This window comes from Hemitrygon akajei, chromosome 22 (genome assembly GCF_048418815.1).
Source record: "Hemitrygon akajei chromosome 22, sHemAka1.3, whole genome shotgun sequence".
Classification (NCBI taxonomy): Eukaryota; Metazoa; Chordata; class Chondrichthyes; order Myliobatiformes; family Dasyatidae; genus Hemitrygon; species Hemitrygon akajei.
Genome location: NC_133145.1, coordinates 53,773,461 through 53,797,522, shown reverse-complemented (window position 1 = coordinate 53,797,522; position 24,062 = coordinate 53,773,461). Strand labels below are relative to the sequence as shown.

Here is a 24,062-nt window from a genome sequence, read left to right as displayed (position 1 = left end):
TTTAAATAAATGGTTGAAGTAGATAGTTATTTTTTTAATCTATTGCCGTAAACGATAAACAAACTCAATAAAAAGTAAAGTTTCATCACTCTTTAAGCTTGTAGTAAAACTGCAACACCTGCAAGGATCCATTTAGCTCGTTTCTCTTTTGTTTTCAGATTAAAAGTCCAGACATAAGTCGGACCTCGGGTACGGGTTTTATACACTGGGCATTCGTAAATGTTTTTTGTATCTTGACGATCCACTGGAATGGCTTTGATAAAAACAACTGGCATCGATGGTGTAAGTTCCTTCAGTCGTGCGTCAGCAAGGGCTCCACTGTTCTTATCCCAACGGGCACCTTTCAACATATAAAATATTAGTAGTAATATGAATGAAAATCTTTTACTGCAAACATATTTTATAGCAAAAAAATAATGAAAACTGCTCTCAGTGTTGGAATGTCTCTAAGAATATTTATCAGTGGTATGTTATTAGGATTTTGCTAAATTGGTAAAAGCTAGAAATCTAGGAAAGCTTGTTGAATAATTTTATAAATTTGTTATAATATACCATTCAGAGCGACCATAAGTATGTGTTCACCTATACTTATTAAAAATTATTGATTGTACAAATGCCTAACCTTCCATGTACAGCCCGTGGATATAAGCTCCTTCTCTGGGAGCACTTGTCATGTCTTCTTTGTTTTTCTTTGTAACTTCCACTGCTAGGCACATTTTGTCCAATGGCCATTCATTTTTTCTAGCCATAGATTGCATTATAGCTGTGAGGAAGGACTGAGGATTGAACAAACCACCAAGCCACACCGCATTTGGCAGAGTAAAATCTGTGCTCCATGCTTCCAAATCCTAGAAATAAACACAATTTAGTGAGAAAGTTTCAATAAAATATTTTTCTGCAAACATTTTAGAACTAGTTTGATTAGATGCCAGAATATATTTATGGGATAATTCACTAAAACAAAATATATCTGTTGATTGCCCAGTGCTTCAGGATCTTAGTTCTAATCTTTCATTATTGGTAACAGCAGTGTTTTATATAAATTGATAAAATTAATTCCCATATTAAAGGATTTACATCACCCACATCAGTGGTAAGAGCCAAATGAAGGGCTGAGATTGTAATTGTGTCTTGGATCGGTCTGGTAGGACTAGGGCTTGACTAAGAACAGGCATAAAATAATGTTGAGATTTATTTTTAGATGAGATCTGGATTTACTAATATTGATGGGATGAAAAACACTTATTTGATGAGTTTTGACCACCTGGAGAAATGGAGGGGCAATTTTTGCCTGAATGTTCTTTTTTCTCTTTACAGAGGTGGGCTTATTTTTAAGATCAAACAGCCAAATACTTGGAGTAACCCAGGAATTGCCAGTTTACATTAAATAATAGAAACAGAAGTTGCTTTCCATATTAAATGAGGTATATAAATAATATTGGTATAATTAAATAGCAGATCAGACCTAGAAGTACCTTAGCAGTATCGGTTTTTAAAAGCACTGATGTTGCATCTAGTGTAGGAATGGTGTTAATGAAGGAAACAGTCAAGCACTGGATATTATCTGTCCTTTTGTTCTTTATCATTAATACTTTTCAATCAGGTTAATCATTTAACTTATTGTCTCACCCTGATACGAAGAAGGAGATCAGTAAACCATACAGCCAAGTTCAAAAGCGATGGGTATGCAAGCTTTGCCCACGTATCTGGGACCATGTCAAAGAATAAGGAATTTGAAATATTTTCCATATCAGCTGTGATAGTCAGTTCACCCTGAAAAACACAGATGGAAAAATGTGTTGTTTTAATAACTGAAATTCAAGTTTGTGGTATTTCCTAATCTATGTATTTATTTATATATTAAAGAAAACTTTAATAAGTGAACTCTGGTCTTTGGTGCGTCAAATTAAAATAAGACTTCACTTGGGCTAATGACAAACTATCACCTACAACCCTGTCTTGACCCAACAGTTATGCTATTTATTTTCCCAAATCATGACCTCTAGAATCATCTGCAGAATTAGACAACCATTATAGTAGAGAAATTCTTGTTATTCTCAATTTATAAACCTTCTTTTATTCATTCTTGATTTAATTATGATCTGTCTAGATGGCCTGCAAAACAAAAGCTTTTCACTGTATCTCAGTACATGTGACAACAAAACCAATACCTGTAACAGCACAATTCTTTGAAGAAGATAAGGCAGCAGAAATTGCTTCTTGGCTGTAATTTTAAGCCTAGAATATTATTTGACTGTCATCATAGTTGTCCAAGCAATAGGCGTTTGAGTATTTAAAGACCTAATTCTCACAGGAACCAATGGAGTGGGCAGATGTATCTTCACTTTGAATCTTCAAAATGAAGGATAGTAATAGGTATTTAATAATTATGGATGAAAACAATCTTTTGATCCATTTCAGACCATTAAACTATATTATTTATACTAGAATATAAACCAATGGTTTACTTACTTCGTGTACTCCTCCACATTGGAAATAAGACTCAAGTCATACAGCCCCTTAAACACATCCTGCCATTTAGTAAGTTAATGGTTTTACTAGCTTAATCATCTCAAACTGATATCGTAGTCCTGAACAGCTGCTAGCAGAAAGAAAATCTATTCATCTCAGATCCATCAACTAAATAAGGGAAATTTCATTTTCAGCATTTATAGAAAAATAAAGATAAGCTGGGATCTTGGTCACATTGAACTATCGCAAAGAAAAAACAAAATAAATTATTTAAAATATGACAAACCTTAAGACCAAGATTTAGTTCTTTCAAAGATCGTTTCAGCTCTGCAGTCAGTATATTTGTTCTTTCACATTCCTGGAAGGCCACAACAACATAAGGTGTCCTATCTTGCACTTTACCCATGATCTCGTGCATGTTAAAAGCCTCTGGCAGTTTTTCCAGGATATCTTCCAGAATTCCCTTAACCTGCATATCAATAGCATCAAATCAAAACTATTGGATTTACAACCAGTGTGATTCAGAAGGGGCTGGATGGCAGTGGGTCTGTGACTTTTGCACGTTGAGTGTAAGGCCCATCTTCTCAGTGATTCAACGTGGCTAGGAGCTCAGACTCTGAAAATGTGCAAAATCGGACTTCATCTACAAACTGTAGCTCAACAACTGACATTTGAGCAAGCTTCTCATTAATTTCGGCAGACGCAATCTTAATCGCTCTTCACAGGGCCTTAGACCACTTAGACAATATAAACACTTATACCAGGATGCTGTTCATCGACTACGGTTCAGCATTTAACACCATCATTCCCACAATCCTGACCTATAAAGTTACAAAACCTGGGCCTCTGTACCTCCCATTGCTGGAAGACCACAATCTGTGCGGATTGGTGATAATACCTCCTCGCTGACATTCAACACTGGCGCACCTCGGGTGTGTGCTTAGCCCACTGCTCTACTCTCTCTATACCCATGACTGTGTGGGTTGGCATAGCTCAAATACCATTTATAAATTTGCTGACGATACAACCATTGTTGATAGAATCTCAGATGGAGATGAGAGGGTGTACAAGAGCAAGATATACCAGCTAGTGGAGTGGTGTTGCAGCAACAACCTTGCACTCAACATCAGTAAGACAACAGAACTGATTGTGGACTTCCGGAAGGGTAAGACAAAGGAACACATACCAATCCTCATAGAGGGATAAGAAGTGGAAAGAGTGAGCAATTTCAAGTTTCTGGGTGTCAAGATCTCGGAGGACCTAACCTGGTCCCAACATATTGATGCAGCTATAAAGAAGGCAAGACAGCAACTATACTACATTAGGAGTTTGAAGAGATTTGGTATGTAAACAAAAATACTCAAAAACTTCTACTGAAGTACGGTGGAGAGTATTCTGATAGGCTGCATCACTGTTCGATGGGGTGGGGGGGTCCTACTGCACAGGACCGAAAGAAGCTGCAGAGGGTCTTAAATTTAGTTGGCTCCATCTTGGTTACTAGCCTACAAAGTACCCAGGACATCTTCAAGGAACGATGTCTCAGAAAGGCAGCATTCACTATTAAGGACACCCAGTACCCAGGGCATGCCCTTTTCTCGCTGTTGCCTTTGGGTAGGAGGTACAGAAGCTTGAAGGTGCACACTCAGTGATTCAGGAACAGCTTCTTCCCCTCTGCCATCCGATTCCTAAATGGACAGTGAACCCATGAACACTACCTCACTTTTTAAATATACTATTTCTGTTTTTGCACCATTTTTAATCCATTCAATAAACATTTACTGTAATTGGTTCTTATTTATTTATTTTTACTTTTTTTCCCTCTATATTATGTTTTGCATTGAACTGCTGCTGCTAAGTTGACAAATTTCACAACACTGCTGGTGATTATAAACCTGAACCTGATTCTGAATTCTAAAGGTTAACTCTTGCACGATGTTTATTGCACGAGGTACAAGATTGTGGCAAGAAAGATTCAGATAAATGTTTAGTCAATGATGTATTCTTTGTTTAACAGTCATGGAGTCATACACCATTGAAACAGGTCTTTCAGATCAACATGTATGTACTCAGTATATTATTCCATGGACACTGATTTGATATTAATTTTACTATTTCTTCTCCATTTACATTATTTGCTGGGGTAACTGGATTTTTCTCAATTTTCAATTGATCTTGTAATATAGCATACAACTTTAGTTGAAGGACAATTTTGGAAATGGTTAATCATTACTATTTTTAAACATAGTATCTATGTTTTAAGAAATACTGTATTTGTAATTAATGTTTGCTTAAAAATCTATATACCTTTTCTTCCCTCGTTACTCCAGTGCTGCTGTCACCAGCTGATTCCTTAGGTTGTAACTCAAGAACAGTGCGAAACAACTTTTCAGAGATCACTGTTAGGAATCCTATTTCTGCATTTGGATGTAAACCGTACAAGTATGGACTCTCAGGAGGCAATACCTCATCCACGTAGTCATGATAACCCTTATGTGAAACAAAGAGAAATTCTTGTCTTTTTCAAAACCATGTACGCATTAAATTAGAGGCAGTTAAAATATTATATATCTTAGCCAGGTACCTGTCCATTTTCAATTTTAATGAAGATGGTGCAAGGGGAAGACATGGTATCTACCCTCAGAAGGTGATAATTATTGAAACTTACGTGACTTCAGTTAACATACTCATTTTTTAAATTACTACTGGACTTCAGGAAAACCAAGTTAGTAAAAAAAGTGCCAGAAAGTGTTGATGCATGAGATAAATGCCTTTAGAACCAGAAGTAGGTTTGCTTCTGCCTAACCTAAAAACCCTAACATCTTCAGAACTGTCCAAAAGCTTCTACAATTTCCTCTGAACTTCATAATCTTAACTCCTCTTTATCAGTCTCCAACTCTAATCCTGACTATGCTCGCTGCCCACTGACATTTTCTCAATTTCTACATCTAAGTCTTTACCATTCCTCTGCCACCATCACCATAGTTTTCTTAATCACATTCTACTCAAAATGGCAGTGGAAAAAAATCAATAGGAGTTTGGTTGGATACACTTACGGTGTTGACTAAAAACAGCTATTAACTGACAACTTCAGGCTCAATGGTATAGCTTGTTTTGGCCAGTTGGAAAGATTCCATCTGAGATTTGGTCAACTTAGCACGAAGAAAATAGAACTGGGATTTAGGATGTTGAGCTTGAAACTTGCACAGACCTGAATGCTATTTCTAGTGTTCATGAATGGGTGATAACCAACTCAAAATGACTGGGGAAGGAGGCTCATGACCCACTCCAATCTGTACTCTTCTTGTTGATAGTCTGAGATTTTTTCACATTTCTTTGTGCATTCTTAATATGATTTTACACCATGTCATAGAAAAGCAATGTTACAATAAAGTGTAACATTATCTTGATAATTGACAATAAATCTTTTTTTAAAATCTTACCTTGTAATCAGTATTAGGTGGGATAGGAAAACCAGGTGCAAGCAAAAGGTCTCCATCCAGCATTTCATTTCTTATGAATTCCTCCAGATAGGTACGGCAGAGTTTACGATCCCAGTCATCGGTGATGTGGCCTCCATACATTATTTCACCAAAGAGATACCGTAAGTCATCCCAGGGTACCTATTTAACAGAATATACTGTAATAAAAATAATCTAGATGGATAAGCTTAAGTTTTATTTCCCTCAAAGTATATGAAAGGATAATACTGAATAGGATTTGAATAGGATTTCATCAGGCTTATTTCTTCCAATAGGTCAAAACTGAATCAAATGATATATACTTTTCAATTTTCAAAATCATGTAGCTTCTGCCATCACATAGACATTCTAACAAGAAGTAAAACTAAATGGGCTATAAATTATATCTAAAAATATTTAATTGTCAAATGTGTTTTTAATGGTCCATGATTTGTCCTATTGACAATATTTCCAATAAAACACTTGTAGTCATAGAAACATAGAAAACATACAGCACAATACAGGCCCATCGGCCCACAATGCAGTGCCAAACATGTCCTTACCTTAGAAATTACCTAGGCTTTTCCATAGACCTCTACTTTTCTAAGCTCCATGTACCTATCCAGGAGTCTCTTAAAAGACCCTATCGTATTCGCCTCCACCACCGTCGCCGGCAGCCCATTCCATGCACCCGCCACTCTCTGCGTAAAAAACTTAACCTCTGTACCTACTTCCAAGCACCTTAAAACTGTGCCCTCTCGTGCTAGCCACTTCAGCCCTGGGAAAAAGCTTTTGACTATCCACATGATCAATGCCTCTCATCATCTTGCACACCTCGCTTAGGTCACCTCTCATCCTCTGTTGCTCCAAGGAGAAAAGGCCAAGTTCACTCAACCTATTCTCATTAGGCATGCTCCCCAATTCAGGCAACAACTTTGTAAATCTCCTCTGCACCCTTTCTATGGTTTCCACGTCCTTCCTGTAGTGAGGCAACCAGAATTGAGTATATAGAACATAGAATAGTACAGCACATTACAGGCCCTTTGGCCCACAATGTTGTGCCGACCCTCAAACCCTGCCTCCCATATAACCCCCCACCTTAAATTCCTCCATATACCTGTCCATTAGTCTCTTAAACTTCACTTGTGTATCTGCCTCCACCACTGACTCAGGCAGTGCATTCCACGCACCAATCACTCTCTGAGTGAAAAACCTTCCTCTAATATCCCCTTTGAACTTCCCTCCCCTTACCTTAAAGCCATGTCCTCTTGTACTGAGCAGTGGTGCCCTGGGGAAGAGGTGCTGGCTATCCACTCTGTCTATTCCTCTTAATATCTTGTACACCTCTATCATGTCTCCTCTCATCCTCCCTCTCCAAAGAGTAAAGCCATAGCTCCCTTATTCTCTGATCATAATCCATACTCTCTAGACCAGGTAGCATCCTGGTAAGTCTCCTCTGTACCCTTTCCAATGCTTCCACATCCTTCCTATAGTGAGGCGACCAGAACTGGACACAGTACTCCAAGTGTGGCCTAACTAGAGTTTTATAGAGCTGCATCATTACATCGTGTCTCTTAAACTCTATCCCTCGACTTATGAAAGTTAACACCCCATAAGCTTTCTTAACTACCCTATCTACCTGTGAGGCAACTTTCAGGGATCTGTGGACATGTACCCCCAGATCCCTCTGCTCCTCCACACTACCAAGTATCCTGCCATTTACTTTGTACTCTGCCTTGGAGTTTGTCCTTCCAAAGGGTACCACCTCACACTTCTCCAGGTTGAACTCCATCTGCCACTTCTCAGCCCACTTCTGCATCCTATCATTGTCTCTCTGCAATCTTCGACAATCCTCTACACTATCTACAACACCACTAACCTTTGTGTCGTCTGCAAACTTGCCAACCCACCCTTTTACCCTGACATCCAGGTCGTTAATAAAAATCACAAAAAGTAGAGGTCCCAGAACAGATCCTTGTGGGACACCACTAGTCACAACCCTCCAATCTGAATGTACTCCCTCCACCACGACCCTCTGCCTTCTGCAGGCAAGCCAATTCTGAATCCACCTGGCCAAACTTCCCTGGATCCCATGCCTTTTGACTTTCTGAATAAGCCTACCATGTGGAACCTTGTCAAATGCCTTACTAAAATCCATGTAGATCACATCCACTGCAATACCTTCATCTATATGCCTGGTCACCTTCTCAAAGAACTCTATCAGGCTTGTTAGACACAATCTGCCCTTCACAAAGCCATGCTGACTATCCCTGATCAGGCCATGATTCTCTAAATGTCCTTAGATCCTATCTCTAAGAATCTTTTCCAACAGCTTTCCCACCACAGACGTAAGGCTCACTGGTCTACAATTACCCAGACTATCCCTACTACCTTTTTTGAACAAGGGGACAACATTCACCTCCCTCCAATCTTCCCGTACCATTCCCATGGACAACGAGGACATAAAGATCCTAGCCAGAGGCTCAGCAATCTCTTCCCTCGCCTCATGGAGCAGCCTGGGGAATATTCCGTCAGGTCCCAGGGGCTTATCCGTCCTAATGTATTTTAACAACTCCAACACCTCCTCTCCATTAATATCAACATGCTCCAGAACATCAACCTCACTCATATTGTCCTCACCATCATCAAGTTCCCTCTCATTGGTGAATACCAAAGAGAAGTATTCATTGAGGACCTCGCTCACTTCCACAGCCTCCAGGCACATCTTCCCACTTTTATCTCTAATCGGTCCTACTTTCACTCCTGTCATCCTTTTGTTCTTCACATAATTGAAGAATGCCTTGGGGATTTCCTTTACCCTACTCGCCAAGGCCTTCTCATGCCCCCTTCTTGCTCTTCTCAGCCCCTTCTTAAGCTCCTTTCTTGCTACCCTATATTCCTCAATAGACCCATCTGATCCTTGCTTCCTAAACCTCATGTATGCTGCCTTCTTCCACCTGACTAGATTTTCCACCTCACTTGTCACCCATGGTTCCTTCACCCTACCATGCTCTATCTTCCTCACTGGAAAAATGTATCCCTTACATCCTGCAAGAGATCCTTAAACATCGACCACATGTCCATAGTACATTTCCCTGCAAAAACATCATCCCAATTCACACCCGCAAGTTCTAGCCTCATAGCCCCATAGCCTCATAATTTGCCCTTCCCCAATTAAAAATTTTCCTGTCCTTTCTGATTCTATCCTTTTCCATGATAATGCTAAAGGCCAGGGAGCAGTGATCACTGTCCCCCAGATGCTCACCCACTGACAGATTTGTGACCTGACCCGGTTCGTTACCTAATACTAGATCTAGTATGGCATTCCCCCTAGTCGGTCTGTCAACATACTGTGACAGGAATCTATCCTGGACACACTTAACATACTCTGCCTCATTTAAACCCTTGGAACTAATCAGGTGCCAATCAATATTAGGGAAGTTAAAGTCACCCATGACCCTGTGATTTTTGCACCTTTCCAAAATCTGCCTCCCAATCTGCTCCTCGGTATCTTTGCTGCTACCAGGGGGCCTATAGAATACCCCCAGTAGAGTAACTGTTCCCTTCCTGTTCCTGACTTCCACCCATAATGACTCAAAAGAGGATCCTGCTACATTTCCCACCCTTTCTGCAGCTGTAATAGTATCCCTGACCAGTAATGCCACCCCTCCTCCCCCTTTCCCCCCCTATCTATCCCTTTTAAAACACTGAAATCCAGGAATATTGAGAATCCATTCCTGCCCTGGTGCCAGCCAAGACTCCGTAATGGCCACTACATCATAATTCCATGTATGTATCCAAGCTCTCAGTTCATCACCTTTGTTCCTGATGCTTCTTGCGTTGAAGTACACACACTTTAGCCCTTCTACCTTACTACCTATACACCCTTTATTCTGCTTCTCTTTCCTCAAAGCCTCTCTATATGTTAGATCTGGTTTTACTCCATGCACTTCTTTCACTGCTCTATCGCTCCAGGTTCCATCCCCCTTGCAAATTAGTTTAAACCCTCCTGAGTAGTCATTTTAAAACACTGAATTCTTTCATTTTTGTAATCAAGGCTTAAAGGATGGGTTGCACTTGAATCCCAGGGGGACCAATATCCTGGCAGGGAGGTTTGCTCAGGCTACTGGGGAGAGTTTAAACTAGAATTGTTGGGGGGGGGGGGAACTGAACTGAAGAGACTGGGGAAGAGGCGGTTGGCTCACTAATAGAGAAAGCTTGGAGACTTTGTGAGGGAGGATAGGCAGGTGATAGAGAAGAGACACGCTCAGATGGACAGTTTGAGATGTGTCTATTTTAACACAAGGAATATTGTGAACAAAGCGGATCAGCTTAGAGCGTGGATCAGTACTTGGAGCTATGATGTGATGGCCATTACAGAGACTTGGATGGCTCAGGGACAGGAATGGTTACTTCAAATGCCGGGTTTTAGATGTTTCAGAAAAGACAGGGAGGGAGGCAAAGGAGGTGGGGGCATGGCACTGTTGATCAGTGATAGTGTCACGGCTGCAGAAAAGGTATACATCATGCAGAGATTGTCTACCGAGTTTCTGTGGGTGGAGGTTAGGAACAGGAACGGGTCAATAACTTTACTGGGTGCTTTTTATAGGCCACCCAATAGTAACAGGGATATCAGGGAGCAGATAGGGAATCTGATCCTGGAAAGGTGTAAAACTAACAGAGTTGTTGTGATGGGAGATTTTAATTTCCCAAATATCGATTGGCATCTCCCTAGAGCAAGGGGTTTAGATGGGGTGGAGTTTGTTAGGTGTGTTCAGGAAGGCTTCCTGACACAATATGTAGATAAGCCTACAAGAGGAGAGACTGTACTTGATTTAGTATTGGGAAATGAACCTGGTCAGGTGTCAGATCTCTCAGTGGGAGAGCATTTTGGAGATAGTGATCACAATTGTATCTCCTTTAAAATAGCCCTAGAGAGAGATAGGAACAGACAAATTAGAAAAGCGTTTAATTGGAGTAAGGGGAATTATGAGTTTATCAGGCAGGAAATTGGAAGCTTAATTTGGGAACAGATGTTCTCAGGGAAAAGTACAGAAGAAATGTGGCAAATGTTCAGGGAATATTTGTGTGGAGTTCTGCATAGGTACGTTCCAATGAGACAGGGAAGTTATGGTAAGGTACAGGAACTGTGGTGTACAAAGGCTGTAATAAATCTAGTCAAGAAGAAAAGAAAAGCTTACAAAAAGTTCAGAGAGCTAGGTAATGTTAGAGATCTAGCAGATTATAAGGCTAACTGAAAGGAGCTTAAAAAGGAAATTGGAAGAGCCAGAAGGGGCCATGAGAAGTTGGTGGGCAGGATTAAGGAAAACCCCAAGGCATTCTACAAGTATGTTAAGGGCAAGAGGATAAGATGTGAAAGAATAGGACCTATCAAGTGTGACAGTGGGAAAGTGTGTATGGAACCGGAGGAAATAGCAGAGGTGCTTAATGAATACTTTATTTCAGTATTCACTATGGAAAAGGATCTTAGTGACTGTAGTGATGACTTGCAGCAGACTAAAAAGCTTGACCATGTAGATATTAAGAAAGAGGATGTGCTGGAGCTTTTGGAAAGCATCAAGTTGGATAAGTCACTGGGACCGGATGAGATGTACCCCAGGCTACTGTGGGAGGTGAGGGAGGAGATTGCTGAGCCTCTGGCAATGATAGTTGAATCATCAATGGGGACGGGAGAGGTTCTGGAGGATTGGAGGGTTGCGGATGTTGTTCCTTTATTCAAGAAAGGGAATAGAGATAGCCCAGGAAATTATAGGCCAGTGAGTCTTACTTCAATGGTTGGTAAGTTTATGGAGAAGATCCTGAGAGGCAGGATTTATGAACATTTGTAGAGATATAATATGATTAGGAATAGTCAGCATGGCTTTGTCAAGGGCAGGTCGTGCCTTCCGAGCCTGATTGAATTTTTTGAGGATGTGACTAAACACATTGATGAAAGAAGAGCAGTAGATGTAGTGTATATGAATTTCAGCAAGGTATTTGATAAGATACCCCATACAAGGCTTATTGAGAAAATGAGGAGGAGTGGGATCCAAGGGGACATTGCTTTGTGCATCCGGAACTGGTTGCCCACAGAAGGCAAAGAGTGGTTGTAGATGGGTCATATTCTGCATGGAGGCTGGTGACCAGTGGTGTGCCTCAGGGATTTGTTCTGGGTCCCCTACTCTTCGTGATTTTTATAAATGACCTGGATGAGGAAGTGGAGGGATGGGTTAGTAAGCTTGCTGATGACACAAAGGTTGGAGGTGTTGTGGATAGTCTGGAGGGCTGTCAGAGGTAAAGTGGGACATTGGTAGGATGCAAAACTGGGCTGAGAGTTCAACCCAGATAAGTGTGAAGTGGTTCATTTTGGTAGTCAAATATGATGGCAGAATATAGTATAAATGGTAAGACTCTTGGCAGTGTGGAGGATCAGAGGGATCTTGGGATCTGAGTCCATAGGACGTTCAAAGTAGCTGCGCAGGTTGACTCTGTTAAGAAGGCATATGGTGTATTGACCTTCATTAATCGTGGAATTGAATTTAGGAGCCGAGAGGTAACGTTGCAGCTATATAGGACCCTGGTCAGACCCCACTTGGAGTACTGTGCTCAGTTCTGCTCGCCTCAGTACTGGAAGGATGTGGAAACCATAGAAAGGGTGCAGAGGAGATTTACAAGGATGTTGCCTGGATTGGGGAGCATGCCTTATGAAAACAGGATGAGTAAACTCGGCCTTTTCTCCTTGGAGCGACGGAGGATGAGAGGTGACCTGATAGAGGTCCTGATGAGAGGCATTGAGGCATAGGTACAGAGGAAATGTCAGGCGTAAGATTTTTACTCGGAGAGTGGTGAATGCATGGAATGGGCTGCCGGCAACAGTGGTGGAGGCAGATATGATAGGGTCTTTTAAGAGACTTTTCTAAGACTTCTAAGAGATGGAGCTTAGAAAAATAGAGGGCTATTTCGATGTTTCTATGTAAATCTGACCCAGATTTGACATAGCTTTGATGGTGACAGGCAAAGTTTATTTTGTTCAGCCTGAATATCTTTCTAATGAACAAGAAATTCAGTTCCAGTAGCAATTTAATTTACAAGTGAAGATTCTGATCATTAAATTTGACTTCCATCTAATTTTGGAGTGCCTGTGTTTGTTGTGACTAAGGGCAAGACCTTTTGTTGGGGAGGCTTCAAATGAACAAGAGGTAAATTTTCTATGGAAGCAATCTGAGAAGACTGCTCCAACCCTGTGAGATATAATGCACCTTATTACATGATAAATTAGGGTATTATCGTGCCTCCTAAGTCAGATGAAGAAATAGAGGACCAAGTTTAGTCTACTGTGCATGGGCATTTAATGCTATTGGGTTATCTAGCTGTGCTAAATGATTTCTTTGAACTTTTCCATTGGACACTGTCCACAAAAGGTATTAGAAACCTTCACTGAATCTTGGAAATTTCAGAAAATTAAAACCACTGTACCAACTACTATTAACCACTTTTTTTTCAGATCTCAGGATGAAAACCACAATTCCTCCAGCCTTTCAATTCCTGATTTACAGATGTTTGTGCAATGTTAGTAATATCTTCTATAGGAAAACTCTTGCAAACTTTCAGTTAAATTTATCCACAATTTCATTTGACATTATTAATTCTCTGGACTCACTTTCTCATAAGATAAATACATATATTGTTTGCTATTGTCTTAATCACTGATGAAAATACTACTTTTATATTTATGGACTACTGTATTTGTTTTGTACTTCAAGTTCCCCTTATTAATCTTTGTATTCATTCTTATGCTCATCTTTTGATATGCTACATACCTTTGTGCGGTTGTATGCTTTTGCTTCAAGTTTGATACTACCTTTAATATTTTTTAAAATAATTACATAGTTGATCATATCCCTTCTAAGTTTTTTTTCTCACTGAAATTTACATAATTTCGGCATTCTTAAGGATCCTCTTAAATGGTTGCCATCAGCAGATCTCTTTAAATAAATTTGTAGTTCACTTTAACTAGCTCCGCTCTCACTCTCAAAACACAGTGTAAAATTTAGCCATTTTATGATCACAGTAACCAAGGAGCATCTTTATTGTGAAAGGACCAGGGGAGGGGACTCCTTCAATAATCTTGCTGTATAGCCTTCTCTCTGGTTGGTTCCACAATATGCTGTTCAAATATAACTATCCTGAAATCACACTACAAATGACTCATCTTGACTTTTCTAGCCCGACTGATTTTCCAGTCTATATACAAATTCATTAAAATTCCCCATGATTTTCACTGTACATTTCTGACAAACTCCCATTGGTTTTCCTTAAAACTTCATTCTATTGTGTAGGTATCATTAGGAGTCCTGAACATAATTCCCACAAGTGACTTCTTGATTATTATTTCTTATTTCCACCCAAACCACTTCTACTGCTTAATATATAGAACTAAGGTGGCTCTAAGTTCTTCATTCATTAACAGAGCCCTTTCTCCATCTTTTCCTTCATGATCTTTCTTAATAAGATGCATCCATCAATATTCAGGTCCCACTACTTACACATATGACAAAAAAAACTATTCCTGTGATTAACATTTGCCTCTTTAATCAAAGAAAATTTCCAGAATGTTATTTTTACTAGAGACAAAAATTTAAACTCAGAAAACTATTAATATGTAAACTATTGTTTGCGAACTTTACCTTTGGATTAGCTTCTAAGTAGTTGAATAGTACATAAACAGAAATTGTAAGATCCCCATTGTTAAAAGGATAGGATCTATTCCATCCTTGTGCTCCAAATTTACGTCTCTCAGCAACCACAGCATGAAAATAACAAAGTGCAAAAAGAATGCACTTAAATTCAGATTCTTTGGAGCACATCTCCAAGGTGTCCTACATTAATATGGAAGTAAAATTAATAAATATAAGCACAACTAAATTAATATCATGAATGAGTAAAATATTAATTGTCAAGTGTAGCAAATTAAGATTATATTTTGCTTCAATTTTCTAACAAAATGCAAAAAAATGATTATACAGATAAATTAATTTACTTCACAGAAATTTTTTGTATTTCATAAGTTCATCCAAAACATGCAATTTATATCGATGGTTTACCACCATAAAGAATTGTTGAGGAAATGGAAATTAGTTGTTCTTTTGATTGAAGTAACTTTCTACATATGATTTATGGCTTGTAATAAATAGGACCACAGGAATTTTGTTCCCATTTGACTGATTAATACTGACCAAGCCTCTCATGATTCAGTAAGGTGGTTCACCATTATCTCTCTCGGTGTTTAGAAAAGGGCAATTAATTTGCCAGCCTTAAAACAGCATGCATTTTGCTTGAATAAGAAGTAAAAATAATGAAATAATAGAATTTAATCATTAACATTTTTAAGAAAAAGGTTAAATTTACAAGCAGTTATTTAAGCACTGTAGTGTTTATACATAATCATTTTACTGACATTTTATTTATATCTTAGCATTAAATTTTAATATATTGGTATAACTAAATAAAGAACAGAGAAATATTAATATTTGCATTAAAAGTTATCCATTAAGTATATCACAGTTAAACTCAAATATATTCCCATTTTGTTTTACCTGATTAAACAAATCCAGTGCTTTATGCAGGTTAGCATACATGCCAGTTGGGGGTTCATTAGTGATTTTAATGGAATTTTCCAGTAATCCCTGGGGAATATTATGTCCCTCAGGACTCGCAGCTGGCTCAGCCGTCATAAAAACACGATAATCTGCATGGCTACCTGTACTATATTGTTCCACTTTCTTATCCAATGTACTCAGCCATTTAGCTACTAGATGAATGTTCTAGAAGAGATTTTTTATAAATGTACAACAATTATATATAACAATGTAGAAATTAAGTATATAAGGAACAATTCAAGAAATAATATAATTGATATACATCATAGGTGTCAAACACAAGGCCCGCGGGCCGTATCCGGCCCGGCGTACAATTATATCTGGCCCGCGAGATCATTTTAGATAGATCTATTATTTTAATTATTAATGGCCCGGCGATATGAAGCGCTGATAACACACAAACTACAGATCCCATAATGCAGCGCAACAGCTGCCGATAGGCTACCTGGGAACATTCCCGCGTCAAGTGTCTGTTGCTGTATACAACGCTATTCTGAAGTCAAAGCTAACCCCTAACAATGGCGAAGAGAAAAGTTGATTCTGAAAAAAGTCTTTCAAAACCGATGGGTTGCTGAGTATAGTTTGTGAGATAGCCACTGATTTAAGGACACAGTTGATTGAAAGAAGCAACCCATTTATTGCATACTCGCTTGCTGTGGATGAAAGTGCTGATATGACGGACGCTGCACAGCTGGCTATCTTCATCCGAGGAGTGGACTCCAATTTGTGCGTTACAGAGGAAATATTGAACATTAAATCGATGCACGGGACAACGACAGGAAAAGACATTTTTGAAAATGTATGTCAAAGTGTAACCGACATGAAATTGCCCTGGGACAAACTTATTGGACTTACAACAGACGGAGCACCGGCGATGTGCGGTGAAAAAAGTGGACTAGTGGGAAGGATGCGGGTAAAGATGCAGGAGGAGAACTGTACTGGTGAGTTAACAACATATCACTGCATCATACACCAAGAAACGCTGTCCTAAAGATGGAACATGTAATGAGCACTGTAACACAAGCCGTAAACTTTATCTGAGCTAAAGGTTTAAATCACCGGCAATTTCAGTCTTTTATGCGGGAAATAGATTCAGAGTTTGCCGACATTCCTTATCATACAGAGGTGCGTTGGCTGAGTCGGGGAAAAGTTCTCAATAGAGTTTTTAAGCTCAACAAGGAAATCTGTCAGTTCATGGACAGTAAAGGAAAAGACTCCACAGTTTTGCGGGATGAAAAGTGGAAATGTGAGTTGTCGTTTCTGGCTGACATAACAACACATCTCAGCGTCTTAAACCTTCAGCTCCAGGGACGTGACTGCATGATCACTGACATGTATGATGCAGTGAAGGCATTTCAAGTGAAGCTGCTCTTATGGGAGACACAAATGCACCAGTGCAACTTGCCTCATTTTCCCTGTTGCCAAGTAATGTTGAACCAGGTCGGCGCAATGATGTTCCCAAATGCGCACTTTGCTGATAAACTGAGCGCACTTCGCACTGAGTTCGCACGGCGCTTTGGTGACATTGAAGCACAAAAAATTAATTTCGAGCTGCTTCGCAACCCATTTGCCGTCGACGTGGAAACTGCACCTGTACAGATTCAGATGGAGCTGATAGAGCTGCAGTGTAATGGGACACTAAAGGCAAAGTACGACACTGCAGGGCCCGTACAGTTTATTCGCTCCATTCCTGAAGCAATGCCTCAGCTCCGTCTACATGCGGCTCGAACCTTGTGCATGTTTGGTAGCACATATCTGTGTGAGAAGCTTTTCTCAGTGATGAAGATTAACAAAACATCACACAGGAGTCGTCTCACTGATGAACACCTGCAGTCCATCCTGAGAATCTCCACAACACAGAACCTTACACCAAACCTAAACAAACTTATTGCCAAGAAAAGATGCCAAGCATCCAGCTCTGACAAAACGGCATAAGAGCAAAGAAAACTGAGTGTTTTGATTTGTTGTTGTTTTAACTTTTGCTGAAAAGCAAAATTTTATTTATATTTTCAGGGTTTTTTTGCAGCATGCTCATATTTCTAACTTGTATAATACTGACAGGAGTTATTTTTATGGAGAGCAAAATATTTAAGTTATTTAAAGTTTTAGTTTATTTTTTCTGGAATAATATTCCTGTCTGTTTTTATTCATATTTATGTTCAAAAAATGTTTAGTTTTAGTGTGTTCAATAAATGTTTATCCTGTTCGGCCCGCGACCTAAAGTGTGCTTTGAGTTTTGGCCCCATGTGCAATTGAGTTCGACACCTCTGAAATACATTCAGTAGTATTTGGGCAAGTAACACTGACAAAAATATTTTCCAATACTTTGGCAATCATGGCTACCAGAAAATTGGACAACTGAAATAATTTTCATAAAACCACTGAGCAAAGAACAATAAGGCATGGAGTTCACCAGTTATTGTCCTCACAAAATCAAAAGGTTGAAAAACTAGATTGGCTCATGGAGTGATTCTGGGTGTTTTGGGGGTGTTGCTAGAATAGGCAATGGAATACGGATTGGCGGATGAACAGATGGCCTCAGAACTTAGCCAATAGTGGCCTGCATTTAAACTGCTTTTCATTCTACGTTAATATAAAATTATTAATTGGTTAGTGGTCTCTAATGATAATTATTTTACATTAGGCTATAATATTTAAACATTTAACTATGTCAGTACCTGTAAAATAACCCAGTGTCCATGTGCAGCTGCCACATTCAAAGCTTCTTCTGCTACTATCTCTTGACCTTGCCCCAGTGATACATTATGGAATTTGCCATTGTCAATGGTAAAGCCTAATTTTTTGCCTATGTAGAGTAAAAAGTAACAAATTATACTAAGTCAATGTACAAGACAATATAATATCACAATAGTGTACAATTTAGAATTAAGCTTTAAGGAGGAAGAAGATACAATATCTTAAATTAACACTAAAGAAGTTTGTATGTGTACAGGAAAACAAAAACAAAACTAAATGTGGGTTCAAAATATAAGAGAAATTATAAATGATGTAGTCTGAACAAATACCTTCACTTCTGAGGATGCAGCAGAAATAGATGGGAAGCAAGCATCTAATGACAAGAGGTTTCTAGTCATTACTGTTAATAAAGGGAAAGTACTCAGGAAAGAATGGACAAAAAACGGAAAACTTCTCAAGATCTGATCATGTATGCCCTACAGGCAGAATTGTTGCAGAAAAGGCTTAAGTATTAATGATATGAGAAAGTCTGCAGATGCTGGAAATCCAAAGTAATTCTCACAAAGTGCTGGGGGAACTCAGCATGTGGAAAAGAGTAAATAGTTGATGCTTCAGGCCAAGACTCTTCTTCTGTCATGAAGAAGGGTCTCGGCCAAACTGTCGACTGTTTATTAATTTCCATCAATTTTGCCTGACTTGCTGAGTTCCACCAGTATTTTATGTGTACAGTATTGATATGTATTAATGAATATTTTCCAAAATATACTTGATTTAGAACAGTCTCAGAAGATTTTGGAAAACAAAAACACTATTTAAGAAACAATAGATAGAAAAAAATATAAAATATGGACTTGATATTCATTGTTGGCAAAATGATGACAATGAATTTTCTTCCTTAAGGTCAGGCAATAACATTTTCTAAGACCCTGCAGAGTTCTTTGAAACAGATGAATTACAATATGAGGGGGAAATCTTGTTTGAAAAAGCTCACACTGATTTTTGATGATATAACTTCTAAAGAGAGAACTAGTGAATATAGTATAGCAGGGTTTCAAAGGTCATTTGATAAGATACCACAAAGTTTATTATATCATGGATTCAGAGGTAGGTAGCCTATTAGAAACTGCAGAGGACAGCTTGAGAACAGAAAGTAGATCCAAGTGGGTCATTCTGAAGCTGGAGTCTGTTAGTGGGATACCACACCAATCAGAAATTTTTGGTCAGCTATTCACAATTTATATTAATGACTGATTTAAAAACAGAGCATAATATACCCGAGTTTGTTAATAATACAAAGCTAAGAGCAAAACTGAGCTGTGAATACAAAGGAATACAGACAGGTTACTAAACAGTGAGTATCTGGTAAGCTCTGATACACAGAAGAATTGTGATGTTAGTTCAAGAGAAGCAGAAAGTAAGCATCCAAGAACAGCAAGTAATTGTAATCCCAAAGGACAAATCGTACATTACCCTTTATTACAAGGAATTTGAATACACTGAGATTCTGCTGGAATTGCTTGGTTGAACCACTGCATGCATCTTTTTATCTAAAGTTGATACATTTGTCTTGGAGTCAGTGCAGCCAAGATTCACTGGATTGTTTCTTGCAATTACATGGTTGCCTTATTGAGTAAGACTAGAGTACTCTTTCTAGGCTTTAGAAGAATGAGATATGATCTCAAGAGTTTCGAGATTCTGATAAACCCAGAAACAAAAGATACTGAGAAATTGTTTCTTCTAGCTTGCAAATCTAGAACGAGGAAGCAAATACGGCAGGGTTAGGGTTAAGTCCTAGCTAAATACTGAGCAGAGTACTTCCATTCTGCAGAAGGTTGTATATAAATCTTTGGTATTTTCTTCTTTAGGCAGCTATGAACTGTTAAGTGTATGAGGGAAAGAATGAGATAGAGAGTCTCTCAGTATCTTTCATGTCAGGCTTTGTCAGAATATTGTTAATTATGGAATCATCTCTTTCACAAGGAAGCTACTGGGACAGGAAGGCTTGAGTTATAAGCAGAGGCTGTATAGGCTGGGAGCTTTTTTCACTTGCATATAAAAGGCTGCGGGGATAACCTTATAGAGATACATAAAATCATAAGGATCTTAGATACAGTAGATCCTGTGGTAAAGGAGTCTGAAACTAAGTCACAGACTTAAGGTGAGAGGAGAAAGGTACAAAAGGAGATTGAGGGTGGTGGGTACTGTATACAGAACAAGCTGTAGAAGCGAATTCAAGCACAATGTTTAAAAGATATTTAGACAGGGTTTAGAAGATTATGGGATAAATGCAGTCAAATGGGATTAGTTCAGAATAGACATATTGGCCGGTATGGGTGGGTTGCGTCAATTGAACTACTTCTGCACTATATTCCTAAGGGGAGAAGGCATATTGTAGCTGACTGGGAAAATGGATCAGCCATGATGAAATGGTGAACCAGACAATGGGTCAAATAGCCTAATTCTGCTCCTATATCTTGTGGTCTTATAACACTATGGCTATGAATATTTTCCCATTATGGCAAGGCATCTGTTCAACATACTCAATTTAAGTTGCTAACCAAATTTGCACCATTACAGTGATGCCCTAACCAAAATGGCATAATTTAAATAAGGCCTATGAATTGACTTTGTATATTGATTCAGTGTTAAGTGTTAATTACTATCTAAACTGAGTATTGCACCTTTCTATAAACACATGAATTAATTGCCCAATTCTGTCCACCTACCGAGTGCTTCTACATCCTTTAGTGGATCAACTCCTGGTGAGAGAATAAAGAATATCGGAGTGGAAGGACTACTTTCTTCATATGATTTTGCAAATTCCATACTCCGACCCTCCACATATTTAGCTCCAAACTTTTCTTCCACATAGCCACTATAAAATTTTAAACAACATTTATGATTAAGAACTTGAAATTTTCAATTGTTCTAATTTCAAGACAGAAATGGATAGTTTTGTGTTGGGTGAGATTATCAAAGGAAATTAAATGATCTGTTTGGATTATGGATCAAGCTAATTGCGTTGAATAATCTACTGCTACTTCAATGTTCCTATGTTGATTTATTCTAACATTGAAGAAATTAGGAAGGCTGGTAAAACATTAATAACATGAGAGAAATTAAGCTGATTAGAGATAACCAAATTAACTTCTTAAAAGTAACTTAAGGAAAAATATCTATGGATATAGTTTAAATGGACTACCATAAAATATTTAATAAGTTTCTGCATTATAGTCTTAAGTAAATTATAAACTAAGTAAGTTGTGAAGGTGACTAAGGTGGTGCTCAATACACACAAAATGGTGGAGGAACTGTCCTGATGAAAGGTCCTCATCATACATCCTGATAAGGATCTTGGCCCAAAATGTCAACTGTTCATTTCCCTCTGTAGATGCTGCCTGACCCACTGAGTTCCTCCAGCATTTTGTGCAAGTTGCCCCAGATTTCAGTATCTGCAGTCTCTCGTGTCTCTCTAATGTGTTGATCAGATGTGAAGCAAGTATGGTTTCCCTGGTCTACTTTTCCACATGCTAAGGCCAGTTACCCATTAGGTTTGTGGCAAATGCCATCAATTGTTTTTATTTTTTGCATGAGAGATTCAAATTGTTGTGCATAGAAATACATTAAACTAATGAAGCTGTGTCCCATTCAAGATTAACACAAAAGACTCTGTGCAACCAGAAACCATATTGATAGCTGAAAATGATTGAAGGATATCATGGAAATTGATTATACTGCATTCACTGAAATAACCCCAATACATATTTTAATGTTAATGACATAAAATTAATTTAAACTTTTTTTTGCATTAAAAATTATCAACAAGATATTTTGCAGAACAAAATTGAAAATATTGTTGATAAAGACCTATAAGATTTCTTCAATACAGTGATGGAGGCAAAAGTAGCTGCTGAGAACCACAAAGGCTCTATGCAACACTTGAGGTAGTTTGAAGGAAAGTATTACTGCCTGCTATTTCCACTTCTCTGAACTTACTCTTACTGGACTTTAGAAAACTGAGAGCTTTTGCTCTTCAGCATGTAGGTGAGGCAGGACCTTTAAGCTCCTTCCAGTTTCTGAAAAGTTTCTCTGTCCTGACGTGAGTAATAATTGAGAGCGTAGTCAACCAGACTTAGACAATAATATATTTTCCCAAATCCTCCTCTGCTAGCATGATCATTAATTTTCTGAAATATGCAATTATATACAGGTAGATTATTTCACTATACCTAACAGCGTATGTCATTCGATCAGGCCTCATACACCGCATCATGCACAATTTCTCCATTGCCCCTTTATTTTTCCATTCTTGTGGCAATTTTTCCTTCTCTGGAGCTTCTGACTCCACAATTTTTTTCCAGCGATTGGCTGAACCTGCTATATCACTGTCCAAATTTTTAAACTGTTCCATTTCTGCCAAGACCTTCAAAATAAAACTCATAGCATTATATATATGAAGAAACATCCAACTAAAACACATGTGGATGACATATGTAAATATGGAAGAAATCAGATGGCTTCCTTCCTCAATTTTGTTTCACCTTTGCCATGGAACTACCAGCCACTACCCCCTTTCCTGCCCAGCATGAGATTATGAGAAGTGGACACAGATAAAGTTATAACCTATTTTCCTAACTCCCCCTTTTGTTCACTTGCCTAGGGATTGCCATTCAAAGTCCAGTGAAACAGTGGTGAGGACCTTTGAGATGAAGGGAGAGTGTTTGATTTACTCTTCTGCCAGTTAGAACACAAATATCCATTATGGTCTGCATCATATCCTCTAATCATGAGTGAACTGCCTTTTCATATACTTCTCTCCTTCAAATGCCTACTTGCCTTTTCAAGTGCACAGCAGTAGACACTTCACAAATTAATTGGATTTTCCTGGGAGGATCAGCAGGATTTTGGTGAAAGGAGAAGAGTCGAATGCCCATTATAAAGATATAAACATAGCCCATGAAAACTGACTGGTATCTATTTTTAACTCATAGATGACAAGGTTTCCCATAATTTTGAGCTTTCTAATTCATTCCAGAAATCTTTCATTAGGGAAAAAATGCTTTAATGTGGTCATCTGCAAAACTAATCTTAAAGGCTGAAGAATCAGAATGATAAAAGAGATGAGGAAAAAGATTCATTCCTACAACTAGATAGATGGATTTTACAGTGCATTACCTTTGGTGATTTTGCATTCCTTAACTGTTCTTTGGAACAAAATGTTTAATTTTTCATCTTGTATATGAAAAGCTATTTACAAAATGCACTGAAGAAATGCCCTGCTTATTTAAGCAAGATCAATTTTGTGCTATCCTCAGTTGCACTGCTAGAATTGGGTGCTCTACCGAAACAAATCTGGACTTAGAGAATCTTAGAAACTAGAGCTTCAGCTCACCACATCCATGCTTAGTTTTATTGTTTGTTTATCTACACTAACTCCATTTGCCTGCATTAAGTCCATGTCTTGCCTATTTAAGTGCCTCTTAAACATAGTTCAATGCTCAAAATACATGTATGTCACTATATACAAGCCTGAGATTCATTTTCTTGCGGGCAATCACAGTAAATACAAGAAGTACAATAGAATCAGAAAAGGCCGCACCCAACAAGATGGACAACAACCATTGTGCAAAAAAAAAACACAACAAACTGTGAAAATAGAGAGAGAGAGAAAAAAAATAAAAAAAATAAGAATTAATGTCAATTAATTGAGCAATAAATATCGAGAAAATGGGTTGAAAAGTCCTTGAAAGTGAGTCAATAGGTTATGGGAACAGTT

At 38.5% G+C, this 24,062-nt stretch overlaps 2 protein-coding genes across 2 annotated transcripts in view; one reads left to right on the top strand and one right to left on the bottom strand.

Annotated features, from left to right (window-relative positions):
• The window catches only part of pgs1 (phosphatidylglycerophosphate synthase 1), a 52,069-nt gene extending 51,784 nt beyond the window's left edge, over window positions 1–285 (top strand). The window contains exon 10 of the mRNA XM_073026253.1: window positions 159–285. The gene's annotated coding sequence lies outside the window, so the exon portion shown is untranslated. The remainder of the gene's footprint in view (window positions 1–158) is intronic.
• LOC140714860 (dynein axonemal heavy chain 17-like) overlaps window positions 19–24,062 on the bottom strand; it is a 249,147-nt gene continuing 225,103 nt past the window's right edge. Inside the window, exons 70-80 of the mRNA XM_073026542.1 lie at window positions 22,516–22,709; window positions 21,013–21,161; window positions 18,268–18,395; window positions 15,527–15,754; window positions 14,618–14,809; window positions 5,913–6,092; window positions 4,777–4,959; window positions 2,759–2,941; window positions 1,630–1,773; window positions 623–848; window positions 19–340 (exon numbers count right to left, since the gene is read on the bottom strand). Coding sequence (XP_072882643.1) covers window positions 93–340; window positions 623–848; window positions 1,630–1,773; window positions 2,759–2,941; window positions 4,777–4,959; window positions 5,913–6,092; window positions 14,618–14,809; window positions 15,527–15,754; window positions 18,268–18,395; window positions 21,013–21,161; window positions 22,516–22,709 — 2,055 coding nt within the window. The 3' untranslated portion in view covers window positions 19–92. The remainder of the gene's footprint in view (window positions 341–622; window positions 849–1,629; window positions 1,774–2,758; window positions 2,942–4,776; window positions 4,960–5,912; window positions 6,093–14,617; window positions 14,810–15,526; window positions 15,755–18,267; window positions 18,396–21,012; window positions 21,162–22,515; window positions 22,710–24,062) is intronic.